Consider the following 27,955-nt stretch of genomic DNA (forward strand, 5'->3'; position numbering starts at 1 on the left):
AGATAGGAGGCATAGCTGGCTTAGTGGGTCTTATAGTAATGCTGTCTGTGTATGTGTGCTCTCTCAAAAACAGGTAAAGTCCTTCCTGGGGTGGATGCTCTCAGCAGTGTTTAGTACTTTCCTGCCTTTTGGTTCCTGTGCACAGCCCCTAAGTCAACTTAGCACTTGCCGCATCTCTACTTGGCATTAGCTGAAATCTTCCCCCATGTCAAGATTCAGCTAGTGGCCAGGAGATGCAGCACCAGGAACCCTTAAACAGTTGCACAGCATCTCCGCTCCTCTTTACTGCACCCTGGATTTGCCTACATTCTTCGAGATCCCATTTGAATTTCTTAGTGACTAAACCATTGTGCATTCTAGAGTGCATATATTTATACTTTGCCTGTTAAAAGAAAATGAGCTGTGTTAAGCTTCTCTTTTTGATGTAGCTTATTCTGATTAGCTTTGTCATTGTTTCACTACTCAGCATGGAAATAAGATAAAATTCCAATTATAGGTAGGTAGGGAGGCTAAGTTGGTGATCTATTAAATAAATAAAAGTATCCATTGAAACTGGGATTTTCTTTTCCTGTCATACTTTGTTAGGGTGAGAACAGACTCTTGAGGAAGGGGTCAAATCAGCTACATTCTGAATGCAAGAAATGGGCAGCACTGGTCAGGGAGATTAGGTAAATTAAATTTTATTTCTATCTATTACACATGACCATATTTTAAAAAGTTAAGGGTTAGAACAAAATAGAGGCTTCAGCCTAGTCCTCCCATTTGTGATACCCATTGCCCAGAGATGACTGATTTTTACCTCTTAGCTTTTGTGGGTATTTACCTCCATGTTTCTAAGTAACATGCTTATACTTTTAATTTCTTGATTTTTATAAAAAGCTATATATTAATTTCATACATGGGAAGATTGAGCTCTCTTACAGCCTCTGTTCCACATATACTTCCCCTTCATTCATCCAGTATAGTTTGAGATTAGACCAGTAGTCTACATTGTGATTATAAATACTAGTCACAGCTAAGCTGTGTTGTACGCTATGATTCTATTACGTACTTTTTTATTTTCTTTGGAGTTAGTAAGTTTTGAAAGTTTTTTTTTTTTTTCCTATGTACTTGTCACTGATTCATTCCCAGTGTGTTCATTTTTAGAGATAATCCCTCCTGGAGTCCTCTGTGCTACCATTCCAGTTTGCCCTGGCTGCTTTCTAGGTTTGCTGTATAGCTGTTGCTCTGGGATTTCCTCTTTCCAAAGAAATCCCTTTGGGGTAACCCTGTTGGGGATTCCTTTTACCTCCTGTGAAGTGATTATAATGTCATTCTGATTCATTTATTGTCCTTGTACCTTTCCCTTCCTTTCTCTTTCCTGCCATTTTAATGGAGTTTTGGGAGTGAGCAAAGGTAAACATGTGATTTCAAAAGGCCATGTTTAATCAGCATTTCTCTGCTGGGCATTTTACATACTTAGATGTATATTTCACCTGTATGAAGAGAAATAAACTCTTGGAGGATCACAGAGCTACTAGGCCATGCAGGGATTCAAGTCCAGGTTTGTCTGATTCCAAAGGCTGCTTTTTCATTGTGCCTCACTCCCACAAATGTTGCTTCTAGCCTAGGATTATTTGATTCTTCTGCTGTTCTTTCCAGAGTTAATGGTTGCTTTAAACAAAACTATTTTGAAGGCTTGAATTTTTAAAAATCCATTGGCATTTTAATTAATACTGTCCCCATAGTTGTAGTTAATTTTAAAATGTACCATGTTTCTGCATACCTCTAACGGTACACTGTACCTTGGTATGAGAAGCAGGAATTCTAGTCTGTTCTTTTTGTAGAGGAGGCCCAGAGGTGCTACCCAGACATCCAGCAAATTAATGTCACGGCCTGGCTAGAACTCTAGCATACTGATGACTTTTTTTCCCCTACCGATTACCTTTCCCCCAATTATTTTATTATGTACAGAGGGATTAAAAGAATTGTATAAACACCCATAAACCTAGCACTTAGACTCTACAACTGCCAATTCATCCATCCATCAATCTCTGATGGTACCTTTTAAGTGCTTTCTACTAGACTCTGCTTCTAGGATCATTCCCCATTTATTTGGGTCATTAATCCAGAAAATGAATGGGGAAACACATGTTTAGGACATAATGGAGGAAATCTTAAGAGCATTATGTCCTGAAGGAATTTACAACCTAGTTGAGGAAAACATACAACAACTTGTGAGCACAGAAACTAGAATAGTACAAGGATGTGCTTCCTGATTTAATACAGAATTATGAATTACTGATAAAATATTGCAAAGAGTTAGGCATAAGTGTAGCAAATTCAGTTTTAACCTCCAGATGATAGATGTGTATGCCTGTACAGAGAAATTACAATCTTCGTGTCATAAACTAATTCAGTCTCTTAAGCTCAGTGTTTCTTGCTTCCCTTGTTTTCCTTTTTATATCCAAAGCTTCCCTCTAGCCCATGATACAAATGTCAAAAAGGGGTCTAAAATGAGAAGACACCTTTCTACCTCAGGCCCCTAGCTACCAGTTTGCCTCTTTAGAAACAGCCACCCTAAGACTGGTTTCCTTTGGTCTAGAGCTACTTAATGCATATAAAAAGCATATTTCCATGTGTGTGTATACATACGAATTAAAATATATATGGTAGTATATTATACACTGCTTTGTACCTGCTGTTCTGATTAGTGTTGTCTTTCCTAACTCTTGAGTACTTCCCTTCACTCTGGACTCCTTAGGATCAGTGTGCATTGTTTTCTCTTTTCCCCACATACTGGCTGTATTCCTGTATTCATACTCAGATCAAAAACACTTGTTTCCTACTTGTAAAAGGAAGAACTTGGGACCACAGTGTCCTCACCACATTTACCATCAGTACCTCTTTTAAAAAATTCCACCTGGAAGCTGGAGGACAAGAGCTGCCTTAAGTCATTCTAGAAGCTATATTAGGTAGACATAATTAGGGAAGGGAGTTCTGCAAGATAAAGCAGTCTTCATGTGAAAACTGGCTGACCTTGCAAGTGCCTCAGTTATATGTACAAATTCCTACCAAAGACAGCATGTTTTTAACAGATTTAAACCCATATTCATTTTTATTTTTGCTTTACTATGAGTCACGTGCTGATTCCAAATAAAAGCAAGCAATTCCCTGATTTATAATTAAGTCACCCATTAAATCTTAATTGCTTTTTGGGCCTCAGAATTACTGGGTCTTGTTCATCTTCCTTGAATCCCTTAAATCAAAAATGAAAGATAAATGGTAAGTTCAACTTTTTATTAATAATCTTGGAACAAATACATTAACAATTTCTTAGAGTTATAAACCATTTTACAATTGCAAAGGAATTTTCACATATGCTAATTAAACCCTCACAACATCCCTGTGAGGTAGGCAGGGTCGGTGTTACTTTCCTATTACTGAGAACTAGGCTCAGAGGTGAAGTAAGGTCACATAGTTGGTAAATGATGGAGCCAGGACTAGAACCTAGGCTTTTTGACATGCTGCTTCCCTGAGAACATTCAAGTAATGATATCCTATGCTATATATTGAACATTTTTCTCCTATGATGATCAGATCTGTTTTTTAAGTTTGATACTACCTTTTTCCTAATATTCAAAAACACTCAAATGGTGATGAGACATGTCTTCTCTGTCACTGGACTCTTTCTCTTCAATGTATCAAGCACCATCCTAACATGAAACTTTCTTGTGTTATGTTTTGAGGATCCTTGACTATAGGTTCTAAATTATGTGAAAATTTATTTTAGAAAATTCTCCAAAATTCCTATATTGAATATGTCAAACTTACTTAAAAAACAAGCCTATTTATATTTTTGAAAGCTTTGCAATCTTTCCCACCAAGATGTTTAAACGTGTATAAATGGAAAATAGGGAAAGGTGTTTAGCAACATTACTGGGAAACCTATGCACAGTACACATAAGTGCAGGTCACATTACACCGACTTGTTTTTGTTGTTGGCCTTCTAGAGGAAGGAAAACAATTAGATAATTTTTAGGTCTGATCCCATCTCATATATGATATCCAGCAGGGTTCAAGCAGTAGTGATCATAGCATATATGTATGTGGTAGAAAGGAAAAAAAAAAAACACTTGCTCTTCAGTGGTTTTTGCCTAGGTCCAGTGTAAATATACTTATCAAGGCAGATCTTAAGCTATAGCATCTCTGTTAAATTTAGAAATGTGAAATAATGGTGGCATTATCGACTTGGAATATAAGATAAACTGTAACTGACCCCAAACTGTGTTAAAAGCAGAGTAAAAGCTCAGCATGAAAGGCAATGGATAAAACTCCAGTGCTCTGGTATGGAGAGAAAAACAGCAAAGCAAACTTTCAGACATGTAAAGCAGGTTTTAAAAACAGGAAAATGACACTGAACTGTATTGTCAGGAATTACATGTTTTTTAAACTCGAGTTTTGGCCTTCTAAGAGTATTGGGAGAAACTTAAGCGTATGGGGAAGAGGTGGTACAGAAAATGAATGGGATCTAGAAATGGGGTTGAGGACATGGGAGGTTAGGGAACACCAAGAAACAAATACACTCCAAATTTAGAATCTCTTTAAATCCATCCTTTCCAAAAAATACTTCCTAAAGTTAGAGATTTGGTCAAAAAAGTTGGTGAAAACAAAAATTGTGACTATTTTACCTTATAAAAGAAAGTAGTATTTAAATGTAGATGAGAAATTATGCTATTAAAGATTAGTCCACTGATCAGGCTGTAGAAACTTGAAACTTAAGTGCTGCTGTCGGTGATACATGGCAGAAAATTGCTTCCAAATATAAAATTGTCATGGTAGAATTCAACATTAATCAAAATACCAAGAAACAAATACTTTACTTGAACTAAGAAAAAAATTAACAATTTAAGCTAATGTGAAAAATACTGCAGCTACATTTAAGTTTTCTAAGATAAAACTTGAGAAGATAGAGAACATTCTAGTTCAGTATAATGGGCTCCAAACCAACTACACGTTTGAAATACATCTTGATTGTATTCCTTACATAGTATCATTATCATCATCATCTTCGTGTTTTCTCTTCAATGGGTTTGATTCATTGGCCATGTTCTGTGATGAAACCATGTTGGTGGTAATAAGAATATTTTTGGGCCCAATTATTGAAGGATTAATCAGAACATTTTGAACTGCAGTTGTTGCAGGAACTGTAAAGAGGAGAAAACACCCTCAAACTGAATTACCCAATATTCAACAAGGCTAATTCTAATAATTTAATAGCATGAATTGCAACTACATCATAGAAGAAACTTGGGTATTCATGCTACATTAAGAGTTCAACAAAATATTTTAGTACTTAAGCTAGTATCTAGTACAACATTAAAATTTTTTTTTTTTTTTTTTTTAACCACCTAAAATTTTAGGTAGTATCTAGCCATGGGAAGCAGTGCACTGGACTCATGGAACACACTAAAGGCACATGTTCAGGGTCAGGAATCCCATTTCCCTTACAAGTAGTTTACTGTGTACAGTTAGATGTCAGAAGATGTAAAATTGAAATACATGCAGTAATAAACTATGCTGTAGCAGAATTCTACTTACGTATTATCCCAACTTTATATGTACCCTTCAATGAAGTGAGTGAAGGTATAATTATTTGATGTACATTAAGTTATATTATTTCCTTGAGCTTTACCCCTAAGTGCTTTTCCCTGAAGATGCCTTAGATTTGTGGACCCCAGCTTCTTTTAATTCAGTGTTGAGACTCTGATGGTCATACTGAATACTCTCCTCTCCCAAAACATTACATATATGTAAAATCACACATAGTTTTAGTGGGCTCATAGACCCTTCTGAAGAACTGATTTGCAGCATTACTGCCACCTTCCTGGTATGATATTAAAACAATTCTTGCTATAGGAATACAAACTGTTCTATAATCACAAATTATGCACAAATTTTAAAAATTCAAAAAAAACTTCTAAAAAGAACCACTTGAAACCCCCCACCGCCCCACCCCCGCCCATCATGTTACCTGATTTGACAGGTGTGGACTGAGAAGGTGGAATCTGCACCGTAAATCTTTGGCTTGTCACTGACACTGGAGGTGCAACTTTATTTGGGACAGACGTTTGCGGGGTTGCTGTGGTTGTAATTAACAGACCATGTTAGTTACAGGACTTCATTATATGGGTTCATATTCTGCACTCCTTAGCTTATCAGAAACTACCTTCAAAACACAGAGAACTAATGAAAGGTGAGGAAAAAACTCATCAGAAATAAGCGAAGTACAAGCTCAATAGTTCAGATGCTAAAAATTCAGTATAGTATAGTGGTAAAGAAGTAGGCTCTGGAGCCTACCTACTTGAGTTTGAATCCGGGCTTTATCACGTACTAGCTGAAAGTCCTTGGGCAAGTTTAAAATTTAATCTTTTAGTACTTCAGTTTTCTCACCTGTCAAATGGGACAGCAGTACCTATTACATAGGATTCTTGTGAAAATTAAAATAATCTCTGTAAAGCTCTTCAAATAGCATCTGACTCTGAATTTTAGCTACATGAAGTTGTGAAATTGAGTGTCTAAATGAGCTAGCAGAATAAAGACCCAAGTTTGCTATTCCTTACGTTAGGTGGCATTTTTAATCTCCGTCACTTAATGAGAATTAGAAAATGTCTACTAGGCTCATGAAGCTAAATCAACATGCATCTAACAAAAGCCTATCAAATAGACCCTCTTAGGGTGCCCAGGTGGGTGCAAAAGTCGTATTCCTATTCTATACCCAGGTACTTTTTTTTTTTTTTTTAAAGATTTTTATTTATTTGAGACAGAATGAGAGAGAGAGAGAGCACATGAGAAGGGGGAGGGTCAGAGGCAGAAGCAGGCTCCCTGCCGAGCAGGGAGCCCAATGCGGGACTCGATCCAGGGACTCCAGGATCATGACCTGAGCCGAAGGCAGTTGCCTAACCAACTGAGCCACCCAGGCACCCCCCAGGTACTTTTTTAAGCAGAAAGGGATGTTGGAGATAATTTAGTCTAAATCCCCCCCCCATCTTAATTCTGCCCATTATTCCAGGTACAACTCAAATACCACCCCATTTTATAAAATTTGATTTGCTCAGAAGTCATTGCCTGCCTCTGAAATTCCCTTGACATAGTATGAGAGCCTTTATTAGTGTCTTATCTCGTTCACTAAATTACAAGCCTTGGCTGAGACTTTATCCTTAATGAGCATATGGTTTTTGTGCCCTACTCCTAATGGGTACTCCACAAATTTTTGCTTAATGAATGAATTTTGCAAGACTCAGAAAGACATACTGACATCATAACTATAGCTCTCTTAAAAAATTTATGGAAACACGTCTGTTCCTAGTTTTTCCTTTGGGGGTGCAGGCTTTCCATACATCCCTTCCCCCGGAACCAGCAGTGTGCCCAGGGAAGAGTTGCTGAAAAAACTACAGCTATCCTCCCTAGGGACAAAGAGGAAGAAAGTCTGAATGGGGGAAGAAAGCTCAAAGGTACCCAAGAATTTGGTTTTAGTGCTTTCTCTCCCCAACTCAGGAGGTGAGGCCTTACTCTAACATATCTTCATTCCCAGGCAAGTTTTCTGATGTATTAAGGGTCAGTTCAAAGAATTTGGTGAAGCTTAATGAAACAGTATTAGGTATTTTATTTTGTCAAGGAAATTCACAATAGGTAGATGTTTTGGCCATTACCATAAGGATTTGCTATCATTTAAGTAAGTATGGAGTTTCAGCTTTAAAACTGAACACGGTAGATACTTAGATCTTGAATGCTTTATAAAATTCATTTTTTTAAAGTTTAAAACTTGTATCTTTAATACTAGAGTTTAGCAGCTCCCTCATTCTAGATTAAAAATCTCTAAAACATATAATAAGTGTCTAACAGGGATAAAAATCAAAACTGATAACTAAAATTGGTTAACTTGACAACATGTGTAACAGATTACCACAGCCTAGAGTTTTTTAAAAAACTGGTATTCACTGGGGCGCCTGGGTGGCTCAGTTGGTTAAGCGACTGCCTTCGGCTCAGGTCATGATCCTGGAGTCCCTGGATCGAGTCGCGCATCGAGTCCCGCATCGGGCTCCCTGCTCGGCGGGGAGTCTGCTTCTCCCTCTGACCCTCCCCCCTCTCATGTGCTCTCTGTCTCTCTCATTCTCTCTCAAATAAATAAATAAAAATCTTTAAAAAAAACAAACAAACTGGTATTCACTGAAGTAATATGAATCCACAGATAAACAGTATATGACCGAAAAGTTACACAAATTACATAGGCAAATTTCTCTCCACAAAGGTCACGTGCGGGTAAATTAGAAGTGTACAATTAATATTATACCAGGTTGGTCTTAAAATGTTGAAATGAGAATATGAAGAGATTATCTACACACTGCAAAAATCAAATGCTGCTTACATTAGAGCTATATGACATCTGTAGGACTCAAGTTATAAACCTAAGAGCCAAAAAAAAATCAATACAGGTCAAAGAGAAGGGTTATGTCTGAAAATACTTCATGAGAAATCCAGCAGGAATATAGGACCAAAAAATCAGGAAATCTAAATCCATTTGTGTTTTATTAGCTAAATAACATTAAAAAAAAATCATGGTTTCTAAATACCATTCTCCATGCAAAGGAACCACAGCTCTTTGGAGAAGTGGCTGTTTGTAGCACTGGGGTAAGGAAAATTAAGGTGAGCTTAGAACATCTTGTGCCAGAAAGCAAGAAATGCTCAAAGAATGACGGAGCCCTGTCACAAAGGGCACAGGAGACAGCCTGAAGGGGCAATATAGTTGATAATCAATACTACTATTCTTGAAAAGATTAGTATTAAAAACAGTGATTTTTTTCTTTGATAAACTTATTTTTTTTGCAACTTCTTGTACATTTTAAACTTCTTTTGGTTGCATTCTCTTGCCAGTTTACTCAAATTTATTTCTGATAATAAGCAGGCTACTGCCATGAATGTTTGGCAACTTGATTTGTATAGAAGGCAGAACACAGCTTAAACTTTTGGTGCCTAGTTTATACCAACAACAATGCTGGGTAATGTCCAATTCTATACTCATTTGGGATAAGATACTCCTTGTGGCTTTCTCATTTTGAAATCTGATAAAATATATGTTTATAGTTTTACTAGAGGACAAGCAAATGTTATCAGTGGCAACACACATTTGGGAATTTCTGACTCAGCTTTTGACTTGGATTATAGTTCAAAATCAAGCGCCGAGGAACTTCTTTACCAGACAGAAAAGTCATTTCATTCTCTCACTTACCTACAGTAGGAGTGGAAGGTCTGCTACTAACAGCACCAACACTTAACCGTGGTACTAGTCTTCCTTGGTTAGGTCCCTAGGGGATTTAAAAAACTTATTAATTTTAATATTGTTCAGATCTGACCCCTAAACTTACCAGGAATGAATTATTAATGGTAACCCATGGCAAGAATGTCCTGTTTCTGTTCCATTCTAAATCCAACATTTAAACTAGGGTCTTCACAAGCATATATAATAGTATAAACAAAACATAAATCTATATAAAGGATATGAGTACACATAATATAAAATTGTATATAGTATTTAAGTTTAGGGTAGAGTCTTATTTGGGGATAATAGCTAACATCTTCATGATTTTTAATCTTAACTAGTCAATATCTTAACCTAAAAAGAAAGGTGCTCTTATAGCAGAATTTCGGACAACAAAGGCAGCTAGCTGAATGTGGGGAGAACTTTTTCAGTGGTGGGAGAGCCTTAGGTCATATTTCAGAAAGTGAGTCCAATTCCTGATGGTATACCATTTACTCTGTTATAAGGTGCCACAAAAAACTGATAAAATGTAAATACTGGGAGTTATGAGACCTGGGAATCAGTCGCAGCTTTGCTACTAATTCCATAGATGAATTGAGGATCAGTTCCCTGATGTGAAAATGAATTGTTGAGTTAGATGAACGCTAAAGTTCCTTTTTGTTCTAAAAATCTTGGATCTTGTGTTTTGTATTTTAACATAGTAGCTAATTGCAGAGATGGTATTTTCAAGGCTATAAATTTAAAAAGTCCTAGTAAATTATCTTAGTCTTTAACCTACTAATCTATCTACAGGAATCTGCTTTTTACAAATTTCCCCTAACACATCTCACCTTTTTAAAAAACTAAGCTGACCACAGATTCTTACCTTTTTAATTAAGGACTTCAGCCTATAGTTTGGAGCTGTTAAGCAGTATCTGTCAGGTGGCAGTCTGGGTCCTGCATATGGCTTAATCAGTGGTAAAGGGGTTTGATTTTTCTGCCTTGCAATATCCAGTAAAAACTAAAAAAAAGAAAAATCCTTATTAGAACTACAATCTAAGAAATTTTATGTAAGATGAACTTCAGATAAGTTTGCTCACATCTCTTGGAGGAGGAGAAGTAAAAGATTGATCAGCGCGACACTGGATTGCCAGTCTCACATCATCTGCATCAACATTAGGTTTCTTAGCATGGCTTGAATAAATTTTTGCATCATCCAGAATTGTAGTCACATATCCTTTAAGAACAAAACATTATTAAACATGAAAACAGCTTAATATTTATGGTCACTTTTCTTAATGGGAGGTTCTACTAACTTCTAGAAAGTTCATGAATTTTGGTTCTATAATTGTCCTATTTGCATGGCCAATTTTAAAGAGATACTACGGTATAAATACTACTGTCCCCTTAGCTTGAGCTCTTTTTTTTACTGCTTTAGGCTGAATTCTATGATAGTAACTGTTCAAGCAGTTTAGTTGAAAATGTTCTTACAAGAAAACTGTTTTCAAATTCACAAGTTAGGCAAGTTTTTGGTGTTTTGTTAACTTACGGAAAGCAAATTCCAACATTTGATTTATAACCCTTGGTTCATACTCCGTAATTCCCATATCCTTCAGGATTTGTGCCATCACCTGTGGATTCGAATAAAAACGCCAGATGCATAATCTAGGTACTGGAAATCAAGACTGGACCAAAGGTAGTATTTATATTTGTGATAAAAGTTCCCCCTTCTTCTGGGCTCCAGACTTGTACTCATATACTTTTCCTTTCAAGTGAGTGTCAGGATCACACCAAAAGCCGTCGTAATCTCTCTTGAAAACTTTTTATTTTGGGGCGGGGGCGGGGGCAAAGAGAGAAGAAAAAGGCCCGGGTTGGCTTTCTCATCGGGAAAGCTAGGGGAGGCTACAGCTGGCTGTCATTTTCGGATGCGGCGATGGGGGAAGCTAGCATCAGTACACTGGACGCGAGAGTCAGGGCTCACAGACCTGGCGAGACGACAAAGCGTCTGGGGCCCAAGGTCCAGGAGACAAAGCCGGGTGGCTGGACTGCGCACTCTGGCGGGCCGCAAGCCTCCCCCTAGCGGGGCGGCCAGGGCTGCGGGAGAAACGCCCCGGGGTCCAGGGCACCCCCGTATCCCACTCCTTCTGGCCGCCCCGATTGGGCCGAAGCGGGCACGCGAGCCCGTCCGGACGCCCTCCGCCAGGGCCTGCCTCCCAAGACGCCAGCCGCGCCGAGCTTCCTGCCCCGCCTCTCATCCTTCGCACTTACCAAGGCATCTCTCGGAGCGTTCTTGGGAGGCGCCATCTTGCCGGACTCCATATTATCCTGCCGCTCGTCATCCGGGGAGAGAGGGCTGCTCGCAGGCTCCTCGCTCAGGCTCCACCCCTGCGGGGTGCGGAAGGCGGGGTTAGAGCGCGGCCCCGCGGGCTGCTGCTTTTCAGCTGCTGCTCCGCGCCGTGGAGTCGGAGGGCAGCAGGGCTAGCAGTGGAGCCAGCCGCGGGCTCGGGAGGTTTGGAAGAGACGGGCAAGTCTTCCCTGAGGAACCCTCGGCCAACACTTGGAAGAGCCAAGAAGCTCGTCTTCATAGAGCTGTTCTCCGGTAAAATGTACCAAATGGGTCACCCTTGTCTTTTCTGGGACCCCTCTTCACACTTTGCTGCTGCTGCTCTGGCCCCTTCCATTTCCCTGCAATGCCCGCAGGGGCTCCCTCCACCTGCCCCTGTGATAGGGTTGCCTGAGTAAATAACAGTTAAATTTGTCAGATCAACGAGGAATACAGTTTTAGCTAAAGTATAGCCCCAATACTACATGGACTGTACTTGTCTACGAAATTACTTGTGGTTGATCTCACATTTAAATGTAACTGGGCATTCTGTATTTTTATTTGCTAAATCTGGCAACTCTACCTTATAGCCTGCTCTCCACACAGCAGGCCTTTGGTCAACTCTCATCATGCTCAAAGCCCTGTCATTGTTGCCCATTTCTTACTGATGAAAAGCTTAAAGCCTTTGCGGGCCTGCAAGATTCTCTGCTGGAGCCCCTCCAGCCTTTTCCCTGAGTAGTTTCCTCTCTGTCCCTGCTGAGGCCCACCCAGGGCTGTCACTTTGCCTCACAGATGCCCTCCCCTCCCCAGTTTCCACGCAATAACCTGAGTGACTTTCAAAAAAACATGCATCTCTGGCTTCAAGTGTCCCAAAGAGAACTCTTTCTTATTCCTCCACAGTCCACCAATGCCCTAGTGTTCTCCATCCCAGAAAGAGGCACTCTGAGCTACCCAGCCCAGAAACAGCAGTAATCCATGTTATGCACCCCCCTCCCCGCAATCCACAATCTATAGCAGGTCTTATCAGGGCCACTTCCCAAAGTCGCACCATGTCTAAATGTGTCTCCACATCCTCATTCAGTGCTACCACGCGAACAGTTTAAACCCAAACAGCCATACTCACCAAGACTACAGAAATAGGTCCTCGCAACAGGGCTACCCCACATTCTTCACACAACCAAAAGGATCTCTTAGTCATAAATCACATAATTATATTCCTTTCTTTAAAACCCTCTAATGGCTTCCTTCACAAAACAAATTCATACTGATTCGTGGGGGTTAGCAGACCCTTCAGTTTTGGGCACCAGCTTACCTCATCAGGCTCATCTGAATCAGTCATCCACCAGGCAGCCATCTTGAATTTGGGGCATGTTCCCCAAGAACCACGTGTTCTTAACACATTGTTTCCAGTGGGAACCCTGAGCCCTATGCGCCTGCAAGCACCTTTCTCAGCTCACTCTGAGCAATCACTGTGTAAGACTAATAATGTTTTTCTCCCTTTGGACTAGGTAGTACATGCACAAGGTACAAAGTTCTAAAAATAAGAAAAAGAAACCCTCTCTGGCTTATTCCACCCACTAATTTATCTTTCACAGAAGGCGCCACAGTTTACCAGTTTCTTGTCTATGTAATTTACAAATATTACCTGTTTTTATATTTTGTTCCCCCATCCAAATGGTACTATACCGTTGGGATGACCAACCTTTAGAGCGCCAACACAGAACACAGCTATACTAGATGAAAAGACTTTTAATACATAATAAATAATTGTGCAAAAGTGTTATTACTTTAATATACAAATATGAAAGTAGATGTTTATTTAAAATTATGTTTTCCTGTATTACTTTTCTGTTACATGCTATTATTTAAACAAAACAATAGGACTAGTTAACAGTTAAACAATTAGTATTAATAGTAGGACAAAGTAAATACTTTGAGAAAATATGACAGTATTTTTCATATTTCTGTCACCTGTTACAGCAATTTATTTTAATTCTTTTTTTTTTTAAGATTTTATTTATTTGACAGAAAGAGACACAGCGAGAGAGGGAACACAAGCAGGGGGAGTGGGAGAGGGAGAAGCAGGCTTCCCGCGGAGCAGGGAGCCCGATGCAGGGCTCAATCCCAGGACTCTGGGATCATGACCTGAGCCTAAGGCAGACGCTTAATGACTGAGCCACCCAGGTGCCCCTATTTTAATTCTTGAATGTTTAAATTTTATAGGTTGTAGTATATATTCTTAATATACATAAATGTAAGACTTTTAAAAAGGAGAATGTAAATACAATATGTATGACAAGTTAGACATATCTGTTGCCCATATTTAGTAAAAAATAACAGTGAAATGTTTCTTTTGGCTCTATGGTACAGTAGGATATTTTTACTCTATTTCTTTTCCAATAATATTTCTCTGAACTGCCTGCACCTTTAGGACATCCTTGTTTTCTTTTATGTAGTGGTAAAACTGAATATAATCTAACATAATATTCACTTTGATATGCATCTCTGGTCTTATCAAGCCCACATTAGACTGATTCTTGGTGTCAGTCCAGTGTGGTGACATCAACCTAAATGTCCTTTCAAAAAAAGTGTTTGAGGATGTAATCCTAAGTATTACTTACTAGGAATAGCAGGTTTGTAGGAGTTAGTTTTCAGTTCTCCAGAAATGTCTATTCACTTAGTACTAGAGGCTTGTCTTAGTAGACCAGCTATTTGTCAGTCAGGCCCTTTGCATCTATACATTCATCCTATAGGCTGTCCATGACTAAAACGTTCATCATTTTTTAACATTCCAAAGCATGTTAGATGTCATCATAAATTAAACCCTTTTTTTTCCCTGAGGGAAAAAGGCTTTAAAGTGCAGAGGTAGTTTCAACTTGTGAAAGTGAAGTTGGATTCCAAATAAGTTAAAATTTTAGTAAAGAAACAAGAGTCCTGTTTAACTTGGGTGCCTTTCTGGTGAGTTTTTGTTGTTGTTCTGAAGCAGTCTTATTTCCAAAAACTGTATGAGTTTCTGTATGAGTTTTTGTTGTAGCCTACACATAACATCAGGCAACTTGGGCACGGTCAGTTAATTCTTTTCTAGTCTCCATATGGCCTGTTCAAAGATCATCAAGCGGTTTTAGAGAGACAGCATATACATATCTGTTTAACTGTAATCCTTTCACCATTCTCATCCTCAGTATATTTACAAATTAAAGGACATTTTCCTTGTTCCGCATTTTGAAAGCAAGTTTGCAGCAGGCCATCATTTTAACACCTTTTCTATGGGCAGTAACAATGATAGCCATCCTGTAAGGCACATGTTTTATGGAGAGTATTCCTTCCATTTCAGTACAGTAAAAAAATCTCACTAGGTGCTTTTATACATTTTGAGAAAACTTAAAAGTGAACAAAACTTCATTCTGAAAGCTTCAATAGCCCAGGTAATCAATCACATTCCTTTTTTTTTTTTTTTAGCAGTATTGTATATAAGATGTATGTACACTTAGCAGATAAGATCTTTTCATTTTCTTTGGTACAAAGTTTATAGACTGAATAGAATATGTCAAACTTTATATTTACATCTCTGCTTGAATGTGAACATAGATGAGCAAAATATAGTTTGTATTTGAACAAGATATCAATATTCTTTTGTTTGGGGGCACCTAGGTGGCTCAGTCAGTTGAGTGTCTGACTTTTGATTTCAGCTTCGGCCCTGATCTCAGGGTTGTGAGATCAAGCCCACTGGGTGTGGAGCCTGCATAAGATTCTCTTTCTCCCTCTTCCTCTGCCCCTCCCCGCCAAAAATATTCTTTGATTTTTTTTATAGTATTCTTAAAATTAAGGTATAGTTGATATACAATATTATATTAGTTTCAGGTATCCCAACGTAGTGATTAGATATTTATATACATTATGAAATGATCAACATGACAAATCTAGTTACCATCTGTTATCATACATAGTTATTATAATATTATATTATTGGCTATATTCCCTATGCTGTACTTTACATCCCAGTTATTTATTTTGTGCTGGAAGTTTGTACCTCTTAATCCTCTTCACTTATTTTGCTCATCCCCCCCCAAACCCTCCCCTCTGGCAACCACCAATTTGTACTCTGTATTTATGAGTCTATTTCTATTTTGTTTTGTTTTGTTTTATATTCCACATGTAAGTGAAATTATATGGTAATTGTCTTTCTCTGACTTATTTTACTTAGTATAATACTCCCTAGGTCCATCCATGTTGTCACAAATGGCAAGATTTCACTCTTGTTTATGGCTGAATAATAGTCTATTGTGTATATATATATATATATACTATATCTTCTTTATCCATTTATCTATTGATGAACATTAGATTGCTTCCTTATCATGGCTACCGTAAATAATGCAGTAAACAGGGACGCATACATCTTTTTGAATTAGTGTTTTTGTTTTCTTTGGATAAATACCCAGAAATGGAATTGTTGGCTCATATGGTGTTTCTATCTTTAATTTTTTTTAAAGATTTTATTTATTTATTTGACAGAGACACAGCGAGAGAGGGAACACAAGCAGGGGGAGTGGCAGAGGGAGAAGAAGGCCCCCCACAGAGCAGGGAGCCTGATGCACAGCTCAATCTCAGGACCCTGGGATCATGACCTGAACCAAAGGCAGATGCTTAACAACTGAGCCACCCAGGTGCCCCTCTATCTTTAATTTTTTGAGGAAACTGTTTTCCCCATGGTATATATTTTTTAATCTGATTGTTTTTTGACATTTAGTTATATGAATTCTTACCTTTTAAAGATTTATTTATTTCAGAGAAAGAAAATATCTCAAGCAGACTCCCCACTGAGTGCAGAGCCTGACGCGGGGCTCAATCTTATGGCCCTGAGATCATGAGCTGAGCTGAAACCAAGAGTTGGATGCTTAACAGACTGCACCACCCAGGTGCCTTGGGTTGTATGAATTCTTTATATATTTTGTATATTAACCAATTATCAGATATATCATTGGCAAATATCTTTTCCCATTTAGCAGATTGCCTTTGTTTTGTTGATGGCTTCTTTTGCCGTGCCAAAACTTTTTAGTTTGATCTAGTACCAATTGTTTATTTTGCTTTTGTTTAACGTTGCCTGAGGAGACAGATCCAGAAAAATATTGCCAAGACTGATATCCAAGAGTTTACTGCCTATATTTTCTTTTAGGAGTTTTATGGTTTCAGGTCTTTAATCTATTTGGTTTATATTTGTATATGGCGTAAAAAGTGGTCTACTTTCATTCTTTTGCATGTTGTTGTCTGGTTTTCTCAACACCATTTATTGAAAAGAGATGGTCTTTTCCCCATTGTACATTCTTGCCTCCTTTGTCATTGAATATTGACCATATAAGTGGGTTTATTTCTGGGTTCCCTATTCTAGTTCATTGATCCATGTGTCTGTTTTTGTGCCAGTGTCTTGCTGTTTGAATACCATAGCTTTGTAGTATAGTTTGAAATCTGGGAGCTTGATACATCCAGCTTTGTTTTTTTTTTCCCCCTTCTCAAGATTGCTTTGGCTATTTGGGGTCTTTTGTGAAAGTTCCATACAGATATTAGGATTATTTGCTCTAGTTCTGTGAAAAATTCTCTTGCTATTTTGATAGGGATTGCATTAGATCTGTAGATTGCTTTGGGTAGTATGGACATTTTAACATTATTGCTTCTTCCAGTCCGTGAGCACGAATGCCTTTCCATTTCTTTGTGTTGTCATCAGTTTCTTTTATCAATATTTTGCCTCTTTCACCTCTTTGGTTAGGTTTATTCCTAGGTATCTTGTTATTTTGGGTGCAATTGTACATGGGATTGTTTTCTTAATTTCTTTTTCTGCAGCTTCATTATTGGTGTATAGAAATGCAACAGATTTCTGTACATTGATTTTGTATCCTGCAAATTTACTAAATTTGTATATCACTTCTAGCAGGTTTTTGGTAGAGTCTTCCAGGTTCTCTATGTATAGTATCATGTCATCTGCAAATAGTGCAAGTTTACTTCTTTCTTACTGATTTGGATGCCTTCTATTTCTTACTGTTGTCTGATTGCTGTGACTAGGACTTCCAGTACTATGTTAAATAAAAGTGCTGAGAGTGGACATCCTTGTCTGGTTCCTGACCTTAGTGAAAGGCTCACAGTTTTTCCCCATTGAGGATGATATTAGCTGTGGGTTTTTCGTATATGGCCTTTATTATACTGAAGTAAGTTCCCTCTAAACCTACTTTGTGAAGGTTTTTATCGTGGATGGATGTTGTACTTTGTCAAATGCTTTTTCTCTGTCTATTGAAACGATCATATGGTTCTTATCCTTTCTTTTAGTGATGGGTTGTATCATGTTGATTGATTTGCAAATACTGAACCTCCCTACAATCCATGAATAAGTCTCATTTGATTGTGGTGAGTGATTTTTTTAATATACTGTTGAATTCATCTTGCTAGGATTTTGTTGAGAATTTTTGCATCCAAGTTCATCAGGAATGTTGGCCTGTACATTTTTTTAGTTGTGTCTTTATTTGGTTTTGGTATCAGGGTAATGCTGGTGTCATAGAATGAATTTGGTAGTTTTCATTCCTTTTTCATTTTTTGGAATAGTTTGAGAAGAATAGGTATTAACTCTTCTTTAAATGCGTAGTAGAATTTGCCTGTGAAGCCATCTTTTGTTTGTTGGTTTTTTTTGGATTACTGACTCAGTTTCTTTGCTGGTTTACTGGTCTTATCAAATTTTCTGTTTCTTCCTGTTTCAGTTTTGGTAGTTTAAGTTTCTCGGAATTTATCCATTTCTTACAGGTTGTCCAATTTGTTGGCATATAGTTTTTCATAATAATCTCTTATGATTGTGTTTCTGTGGTATTATTTCTCCTCTCTCATTTGTTATTTTATTTACTCGAATCCTTTCTTTTTTTCTTGATACATCTGGCTAGAGGTTTATAAATTTTATTGATTTTTTTTCAGAGAAGCAGCTCCTGGTTTCACTGATCAACAGATCATTTATTTTTTTTTTAGTTTCTATATCATTTATTTCTGCTCCAATCTTTTTTTTTTTTTTAGATTTTATTTATTTATTTGACAGAGAGAGACACAGTGAGAGAGGGAACACAAGCAGGGGGAGTGGGAGAGGGAGAAGCAGGTTCCCCGCAGAGCAGGGAGCCCAATGCGGGGCTCGATCCCAGGACCCTGGGATCATGACCTGAGCCGAAGGCAGATGCTTAACGACTGAGCCACCCAGGTGCCCCTGCTCCAATCTTTATTATTTCCTTCTTTCTGCTGGTTTTAGGATACCTTTGTTGCTCTTTTTCTAGCTTCTTTAGGTTGTGTATTTGAGATTTTTCTTGCTTCTTGAGGTAGGCTTGTAATGCTATATACTTCCCTCTTATGACTGCTTTTGCTGCATCCCAAAAGTTTTGGACCATTGTGTTGGAACCATTTTCTTTTATTTTTGCATTTATTTCCATGTATTTTTTTATTTCTTCTTTTATTTCCTGGTTTACCCATTCATTCTTCAGTAGCATGTTGTTTAACCTCCATGTATTTGTGGTCTTTGCAGACTTTTTCTTGTGATTGACTTCTAGTTTCATAGTATTGTAGTAGGAAAAGTTCCTGGTATGACTTCAGTATTCTTGAATTTGTTGAGGCTTTTTTGTGTGGCTGATATGTGATCTATTCTGGAGAATGTTCCATGTGTACTTGAAAAGAATGTGTATTCTGCTGTTTTAGGATGGAATGTTCTGAATATATCTGTTAAATCCATTTGGTCCAGTGTGTCATTCAAAGCCATTGTTTCCTTGTTGATTTTCTGCTTAGATGATCTGTCCATTCATGTACGTGGGGTGTTAGAGTCCCCTACTATTATCGTATTAATATCAATAAGTTTCTTTATGTTTATTATTAATTGATGTATATATTTAGGTGCTTCCTAGTTCAGGGCATAAATATTTACAATTGTTAGTTCTTCCTGATGGATAGACCCCTTAATTATGATAGTAAAGCAATAGATTTCTGTATATTGATTTTGTTACCTGTGACATTGCTGAATTCTTATATCAGTTCTCGCAATTTTTTGGTGGAGTCATTCAGGTTTTTTATATAGAGTATTATGTCTTAAACAAATAGTGAAAGTGCTTCTTCCTTGCTGATTTGGATGCCTTTTATTTCTTTGTGTTGTCTGATTGCTGTGGCTAGGACTACCAGTACTATGTTAAATAACAGTGGTGAGAGTGGACATCTCTGTCTTGTTCCTGACTGTAGAGGAAAAGCTCTCAGTTTTTCTGCATGGAGGATGACATTAGCTGTGGGTCTTTCATATATGGCCTTTATTATGTTGAGGCCTGTTCTCTCTAAATCTACTTTGTTGAGGGTTTTTTTTTTTTTTGTAGTTTTAAATTTTATTATGTTATGTTAGTCACCATACAATACATCATTAGTTTTTGATGTAGTGATCCACAATCCATTGTTTTCGTATAACACCCAGTGCTCCATGCAGTACGTGCCCTCCTTAATACCCATCACCGGGCTAACCAATCCCCCCTCCACCCTCCCCTCTAAAACCCTGTTTATTTCTCAGGTCCATAGTCTCTCATAGTTCATCTCTCCCTCCAATTCCCCCTGCCCATTTTTCCCTTCCTTCTCCTAATGTCCTCCATGTTATTCCTTATGTTCCACAAATAAGTGAAGCCATATGATAATTGACTTTCTCTGCTTGACTTATTTCACTTAGCATAATCTCCAGTCCCATCCATGTTGATGTAAAAGTTGGGTATTCATCTTTTCTGATGGCTGAGTCATATTCCATTGTATATATGGACCACATCTTCTTTATCCATTCATCTGTTGAAGGGCATCTCGGCTCTTTCCACAGTTTGGCTATTGCGGACATTGCTGCTATGAACATTGGGGTGCATATGGCCCTTCTTTACACTACATCTGTGTCTTTGGGGTAAATACCCAGGAGTGCAATTGCTGGGTCATAGGGTAGCTCTATTTTTAAATTTTTGAGGAACCTCCACACTGTTTTCCAAAGTGGCTGTACCAACTTGCATTCCCAGCAACAGTGTAAGAGGGTTCCCCTTTCTCCACAACCTCTCCAGCATTTGTTGTTTCTTTCCCTGTCCATTTTTGCCATTCTAACTGGTGTAAGGTGGTATCTCAGTGTGGTTTTGATTTTGATTTCCCTGATGGCTAATGATGATGAACATTTTTTCATGTGTCTGTTAGCCATTTGTATGTCTTCTTCGGAAAAGTGTCTGTTCATCTCTTCTGTCCACTTTTTGACTTGATTATTTGTTTTTTGGGTGTTGAGTTTGAGAAGTTCTTTATAGATTTTGGATACCAGCCCTTTATCTGTAGTGTCATTTGCAAATATCTTCTCCCATTCTGTGGGTGGCCTCTTTGTTTTGTTGACTGTTTTCCTTTGCTGTGCAGAAGCTTTTTATCTTGATGAAGTCCCAAAAGTTCATTTTTGCTTTTGTTTCACTAGCTTTTGGAGATGTATCTTGAAAGAAGTTGCTGTGGCCGATGTCAAAGAGGTTACTGCCTATGTTCTCCTCTAGGATTTTGATGGATTACTGTCTCACTTTGAGGTCTTTCATCCACTTTGAGTTTATCTTTGTGAATGGTGTTTCATTCTTCTGCATGTGGCTGTCCAATTTTCCCAGCACCATTTATTGAAGAGACTGTCTTTTTTCCATTGCCTGTTTTTTCCTGCTTTGTCAAAGATTATTTGACCATAGAGTTGAGGGTCCATATCTGCGTTCTCTGTTCTGTTCCATTGGTTGTAGGTCTGTTTTTGTGCCAGTACCATGCTGTCTAGGTGATCACTGCTTTGTAGTATAGCTTGAAATCGGGCAACGTGATGCCCCCAGCTTTGTTTTTCTTTTTCAACATCTCCTTGGCGATTCGGGGTCTTTTCTGATTCCATACAAATTTTAGGATTGTTTGTTCCAGCACTTTGAAAAATGTCATTGGAATTTTGATCGGGATGGCATTGAAGGTATAGATTGCTCTGGGTAGCATAGACATTTGAACAATGTTTATTCTTCTAATCCATGAGCATGGAATATTTTTCCATCTTTTTGTGTCTTCTTCAATTTCTTTCAGGAGTTCTGTAGTTCCTAGAGTATAGATCCTTTACCTCTTTGGTTAGGTTTATTCTGAGGTATCTTATGGTTTTTGGTGCTATTGTAAATGGAGTCGTTTCTTTAATTTCTCTTTCTACAGTTGCGTTGCTAGTGTATAAGAAAGCAACTGATTTCTGTGCATTGATTTTGTATCCTGCCACATTACTGAATTGCTGGATGAGTTCTAGTAATTTGGGGGTGGAGTCTTTTGGGTTTTCCACATAAAGTATCGTGTCGTCTGTGAAAAGAGAGAGTTTGACTTCTTCTTTGCCAATTTGAATACCTTTTATTTCTTTTTGTTGTCTGACTGCTGTTGCTAGGATTTCTAGTACTATGTTGAACAACAGTGGTGAGAGTGGGCACCCTTGACGTGTTCCTGATCTTAAGGGAAAGGCTCTCAGCTTTTCCCCATTGAGGATGATATTCACTGTGGGTTTTTCATAGATGGATTTTATGAGCTTGAGGAATGTTCCCTCTATCCCTATACTCTGGAGAGTTTTAATCAGGAAAGGATGTTGTATTTTGTCAAATGCTTTTTCTGCATCAATTGAGAGGACCATATGGTTCTTCTCCCTCCTCTTATTAATGTGTTCTATCACATTGATTGATTTGCGAATGTTGAACCACCCTTGCATCCCGGGAATAAATCCCACTTGGTCGTGGTGGATGATCCTTTTAATGTATTGTTGGATCCTATTAGCTAGGATTTTGTTGAGGATTTTGGAATCCATAGTCATCAGGGATATCAGTCTGAAATTCTCCTTTTTGATGGGGTCTTTGCCTGGTTTGGGGATTAAGGTAATGCTGGCCTCATAGAATGAGTTTTGAAATTTTCCTTCTGTTTCTATTTTTTGAAACAGCTTCAGTAGAATAGGTTATTATTTCTTCTTTGAATGTTTGTTAGCATTCCCCAGGGAATCCATCAGGCCCTGGACTCTTGTTTTTTGGGAGGTTTTTGATCACTGCTTCAATCTTGTTACTGGGTTATTGGCCTATTCAGGTTGTCAATTTCTTCCTGTTTCAGTCTTGGCAGCTTATAAGTTTCCAGGAAGGCCTCCATTTCATCCAGATTGCTCAGTTTATTGGCATATAGTTGTTGATAATAATTTCTAATAATTGTTTCTATTTCCTTGGTGTTAGTCATGATCTCTCCCCTTTCATTCATAATTTTATTAATTTGGGTCCTTTCTCTCTTCTTTTGGATAAGTCCTGCCAGTGGTTTTTCAATCTTATTAATTCTTTCAAAGAACCAACTTCTAGTTTCGTTGATCTGATCTACTGTGTTTCTGGTTTCTGATTCATTGATTTCTGCTCTAATTTTAATCATTTCTCTTCTAATGTGTGGCTTAGGCATCGTTTGTTGCCTTTTCTCTAGTTCTTTAAGGTGTAGAGTTAATTGGTGAATTCAGGATTTTTCTATTTTTTTGAGTGAGGCTTGGATGGCTATGTATTTCCCCCTTAGGACCGCCTTTGCAGTATCCCATAGGTTTTAGACTGATGTGTTTTCGTTCTCATTGATTTCCATGAATTGTTTAAGTTCTTCTTTGATTTCTTCATTGACCCAAACCTTCTTGAGCAGAGTGGTCTTTAGCTTCCAAGTGTTTGAATTTCTGCCAAATTTTTTCTTGTGATTGAGTTCCAGTTTTAGAGCATTGTGGTCTGAGAATATGCAGGGAATAATCTGAATCTTTTGGTATCGGTGGAGACCTGATTTGTGACCCAGTATATGGTCTATTCTGGAGAAAGTTCCATGTGCGCTCGAGAAGAATGAGTATTCTGTTGTTTTAGGGTGGAATGTTCTGTAAATATCTATGAGGTCCATCTGGTCCAATGTATCATTCAAAGCTCTTGTTTCCTTGTTGATTTTCTGCTTAGATGATCTGTCCATTGCTGAGAGTGGAGTATTGAGGTCTCCTACAATTAACGTATTGTTATCAATATGACTCTTTATTTTGGTTAACAGTTGGCTTATGTAGATGGCTGCTCCCAAATTGGGGGTGTAGATATTTACAATTGTTAGATCTTCTTGTTGGATAGACCCTTTAAGAATGATATAGTGTCCTTCTGTGTCTCTTATTACAGTCTTTAGTTTAAAATCTAATTTGTGTGATATAAGAATTGCTACCCCAGCTTTCTTTGGAGGTCCGCTGGCATGGAAGATGGATCTCCATCCCTTCACTTTCAGTCTGGATGTATCTTTAGGTTCAAAATGAGTCTCTTGTAGACAGCATATGGGCGTTTCCTGTTTTTTTATCCAATCTGCAACCCTGTGCTGTTTTATGGGAGTGTTTAGGCCATTCACATTGAGAGTGATTATTGAAAAATATGAATTAATTGTCATCATGTTGCCTGTGAAGACGTTGTTTTTATAGATTGTCCCTGTAAATTTCTGTTGTAGATCACTCTTGGGGTCTTTCTCCTTTTAGAACCCCCCTTAATATTTCTTGCAGGGCCGGCTTAGTGGTCACATATTCTTTCAACTTCTGCCGGTCGTGGAAGCTCTGCATCTCTCCATCCATTCTAAATGAAAGCCTTGCCGGATAAAGTATTCTTGGCTGCATGTTCTTCTCATTTAGTACCCTGAATATGTCTTGCCAGGCCTTTCTGGCTTGCCAGGTCTCTGTGGATAGGTCTGACATTATTCTGATGATCCTCCCTCTGTATGTAAGGAATCTCTTCCCCCTGACTGCCCTTAAGATGGTTTCCTTGGTTGTAAGATTTGCAAGTTTTACTATTACATGCTGGGGTGTTGGCCTGTTTTCCTTGATCTTAGGGGGGTCCCTCTGCCTCTAGGACTCGAATGTTTGTTTCATTCCCCAGATTAGGGAAGTTCTCAGCTACAATTTGCTCAAATACATCTTCTAGCCCTCTCTCTCTCTCCACCCCCTCCGGGATTCCAATTATTCTGACATTGGAACGCCTCATGGTGTCACTTATTTCTCTGATTCTATTTTCATGGATTCTGAGTTGTTTTTCCCTGGCCTCCTCTTTTCCCTTTTTATCTATTATACTGTCTTCCAGATCGCTTATTCTCTCATCTGTCTCACTTACCCTAGCTGTTAGATTATCTAGATTGGATTGGAACTCATTGATAGCATTTTTAAGTTTTGCCAATTCACCTTCTTCTTCTTTTTTTTTTAAAAATATTTTATTGATTTATTTGAGAGAGAGAGAATGAGAGAGAGCAGATGAGAGGGGGGAGGGTCAGAGGGAGAAGCAGACTCCCCGCTGAGCAGGGAGCCCAATGTGGGACTCGATCCCGGGACTCCAGGATCATGACCTGAGCTGAAGGCAGTCGCTTAACCAGCTGAGCCACCCAGGCGCCCCCAATTCACCTTCTCTTTCAGCCCTTAGAGACTCTGTGTTGCCATTAATTGATTTCTCCATTCTAGCCATTGTCTTCACAATTGATAGCCTGAATTCCATCTCTGACATCTTGGTTATATCTGCATCCATTTGTAAATCTGCAGCATAAGTCATAATGTCTGAGTCTTTTCTGTTTTGGGGGTGCCTCCTCTTAGTCATTCTGTTGATGGGTGTTTGAGGGAATGTATAGAGTCGAAATTATTGACCAGAACCCAAGCAAGATGCACCTGTTTTCTTGGGACCTTAGGGTTGCTGGCCTTTTGTTTTCCCAGCCTGTCTTCTGCGGGAGGGGCCTGCCGCGCTGTTACTCAGGCATCCCTGTTTGGGCGGAGTTGCCCTGCGGCCCTGTGGCAGGGGATGGGCTCAGTGGGAATCAGTCTTTGGGGCTTTTGTTCTCTGGCGCCTTTCCCTGGTGGCTTTCCACGACTCTTCCGCGAGTCAGAGCAGAAGAGACCATTTCCAACCCTCTGCCTCAGAGCAGAGAGACCTCAGTCTGTTCTTCAGTGAGCTCTCCAGGCCACACTGTCTCCGTTTCTGTCCGTGCTGCTATAAACTGCAATGTCCTGTGTTGTGTGCCCCTCCGCAGCGCCCCCAGTCCTGCCTTCATGTTGGGGCACGTCTCTGCCCTTTGTGCTTCTAAAACCGCCTGCTGCTCCCAGTTTGCACGGGGGCGCGCGCGCGCGCTCGCGCGACTCCAACGCTTGGGGTTTCTGTCCGGGTGGCTGTGGTTCACATGCGCGCGACCCCGCCAGTCTGGTTTTCCACCCCGGGGGCTGCCCTAAAGTCCTTTCCCAACGCTACCAGTCTGCGAGTCTGTGCCCCGTCCGCAGCGTGTGAGGCTGTCACTCACCGGCGGTGTAGGATCCCCATGGCCCGGCCCCCTCCCGCCACCGTTTATCCTCCGAAATCTGCCCGCAGAATCACGGCTCTCCGCTTCGTACCTCAAAACCAACCGCCTGCGATATTCTGCTTGTAGAGATCCAGATCTTCTTACATCTCAGGCTGGTTTCGTGGGTGCTCAGAGTGGTCTGGTAGATATCCAGCTCAATTCTGGGGACCAGTTGAAATAGGGTCCCCTACTCCTCCGCCATCTTTCCCCCCTCCATCTCTCAGCAAATCATTTTTATCACCAAGAGTCTGGCGTAGGTGTCGGGATGCCGCTCCGACCAAATCTTACCGCATTTTTCAGTGTTTCGTTGATTAGCATATCCCCACTCTGTCTGCTAGGTAGGAATCAGCACTCAGAGAGGGTTTTCAACTCCGTACCCTTGTTGAGGGTTTTTATCATGAATGGATGTTGTACTTCGTGAAATGTTCTTTCTGCATCTATTGAGGGGATCATATGGTTCTTATCCTTTCTTTCATTGATGTGGTGTATCACATTGATTGATTTGTGAATATTAAACTATGCATGTAGCCCAGAAATAAATCCCATTTGATAGTGGTGAATGATTCTTTTAATGTATTGTTGGATTTGATTGACTAGTATTTTGTTGAGAATTTTTGCATCTATGCTCATTAGGGATATTGTCCCGTAGTTCTCTATCTGGATTTGGTATCACGGTAATGTTCCCCTCATAGAATGGATTTGGTAGTTTCCCTTTCATTTCCATTTTTTTTGGAATAGTTTGAGAAGAATAAATATTCTTTAAGAGTTTGGTAGAATTCACCTGTGAAGCCATCTGGCCCTGGACTTTGTTTGTTGGGGGATTTTTGATTACTGATTGAATTTGGTTGCTGGTTATCAGTCTGTTCAGGTTTTGTATTTCATCCTGTTTCAGTTTTGGTAGTTTATATGTTTCTAAGAATTTATTTCTTCCAGGTTGTCCAATTTGTTGGCATATAATTTTTCATAATATTCTCTTATAATTGTTTCTATTTTTGTGGTGGTGTTTGTTATTTCCTCAGTCTCCTTTGTGATTTTATTTATTTTGTCCTTTCCCTTTTCTTTTTGGTGAGTCTGGCTAGGGTTTATCAGTTTTTTTATTTTTTATTTTTTATTTTTTTGCGAGAGAGAGAATGAGAGAGAGCACGAGAGGGAGGAGGGTCAGAGGGAGAAGCAGACTCCCTGCTGAGCAGGGAGCCCGATGTGGGACTCGATCCCAGGACTCCAGGATCATGACCTGAGCCGAAGGCAGTTGCTTAACCAACTGAGCCACCCAGGCGCCCCTATCAGTTTTTTTAAAGCACCAACTCTTGGCTTCATTGATAAGTTCTATTGTGTGTGTGTATGTGTTTTTTTAGTTTGTGTATCATTTATTTCTGTTGTAATCTTTATTATTTCCCTTCTTCTGTTAGCTTTAGTCTTCCTTTGTTATTCTTTTTCTAGTTCCTTTAGGTGTAAAGTTAGGTTGTGTATTTGAGATTTTTCTTGCTGTTTGAGGTGGGGCTGTATTACTATATACTTCTCCCTTAGGACCACTTTTGCAGCATCCCAAAGGTTTTGGACCACTGTGTTTTCATTTTAACTTTTTTCCATGTATTTTTATTTCTTTGATTTCCTGCTTTTCCTATTCATTGTTTAGTTGCATGTTGGTTAACTTCCATGTATTTGTGACCTTTCCAGATTTTTTCTCATGGTTGACTTCAAGTTACACAGTGTTGTGGTCAGAAAATATGAATGCTTTGATCTCAGTCTTTTTGTACTTGTTGAGGCCTGATTTATGACCTAGCAGCACCTTTAGGGTTTTACCTCAGCCAACCCAATGACCTTTTAAAACTCCAGGCTTTAAGCCATGCTGGTTGCAAGAACTCACGAAAATCAGCCCCTCTCGTTTTCCCAGCCAATGACTTTGGGGAAGTGTTCTTCTTATGTGTTCCCATTTGTTCCTCTCTCTTGCCTTTCTCCATGACCGTGGTTCTCTCCCCTCCAGATCA

General features: G+C 39.0%; 2 protein-coding genes across 3 annotated transcripts in view; one reads left to right on the forward strand and one right to left on the reverse strand.

Moving 5' to 3' along the window:
• PGK1 (phosphoglycerate kinase 1) overlaps positions 1–558 on the forward strand; it is a 20,392-nt gene extending 19,834 nt beyond the window's left edge. Inside the window, exon 11 of the mRNA XM_045879867.2 lies at positions 74–558. Coding sequence (XP_045735823.1) covers positions 74–114 — 41 coding nt within the window. The 3' untranslated portion in view covers positions 115–558. The remainder of the gene's footprint in view (positions 1–73) is intronic.
• Positions 1–11,669, reverse strand: part of TAF9B (TATA-box binding protein associated factor 9b) — a 26,330-nt gene extending 14,661 nt beyond the window's left edge. The window contains exons 1-7 of one of the 2 annotated variants that reach the window (XM_045879881.3): positions 11,546–11,669; positions 10,827–10,908; positions 10,378–10,514; positions 10,164–10,298; positions 9,269–9,344; positions 6,014–6,121; positions 3,266–5,186 (exon numbers count right to left, since the gene is read on the reverse strand). In XM_045879881.3, coding sequence (XP_045735837.1) covers positions 5,023–5,186; positions 6,014–6,121; positions 9,269–9,344; positions 10,164–10,298; positions 10,378–10,514; positions 10,827–10,908; positions 11,546–11,596 — 753 coding nt within the window. In that variant the 5' untranslated portion in view covers positions 11,597–11,669 and the 3' untranslated portion in view covers positions 3,266–5,022. Of the gene's footprint in view, positions 1–3,265; positions 5,187–6,013; positions 6,122–9,268; positions 9,345–10,163; positions 10,299–10,377; positions 10,515–10,826; positions 10,909–11,545 lie in introns of those variants that run through there. The other variant, XM_054508536.2, reaches the window with a different exon arrangement.
• Positions 11,670–27,955: the final 16,286 nt, after the last annotated feature.

This window comes from Mirounga angustirostris, unplaced genomic scaffold (genome assembly GCF_029215605.1).
Source record: "Mirounga angustirostris isolate CCGP_5_RB_7025 unplaced genomic scaffold, mMirAng1.0.hap1 SCAF_11, whole genome shotgun sequence".
In the NCBI taxonomy this organism is placed as follows: domain Eukaryota; kingdom Metazoa; phylum Chordata; class Mammalia; order Carnivora; family Phocidae; genus Mirounga; species Mirounga angustirostris.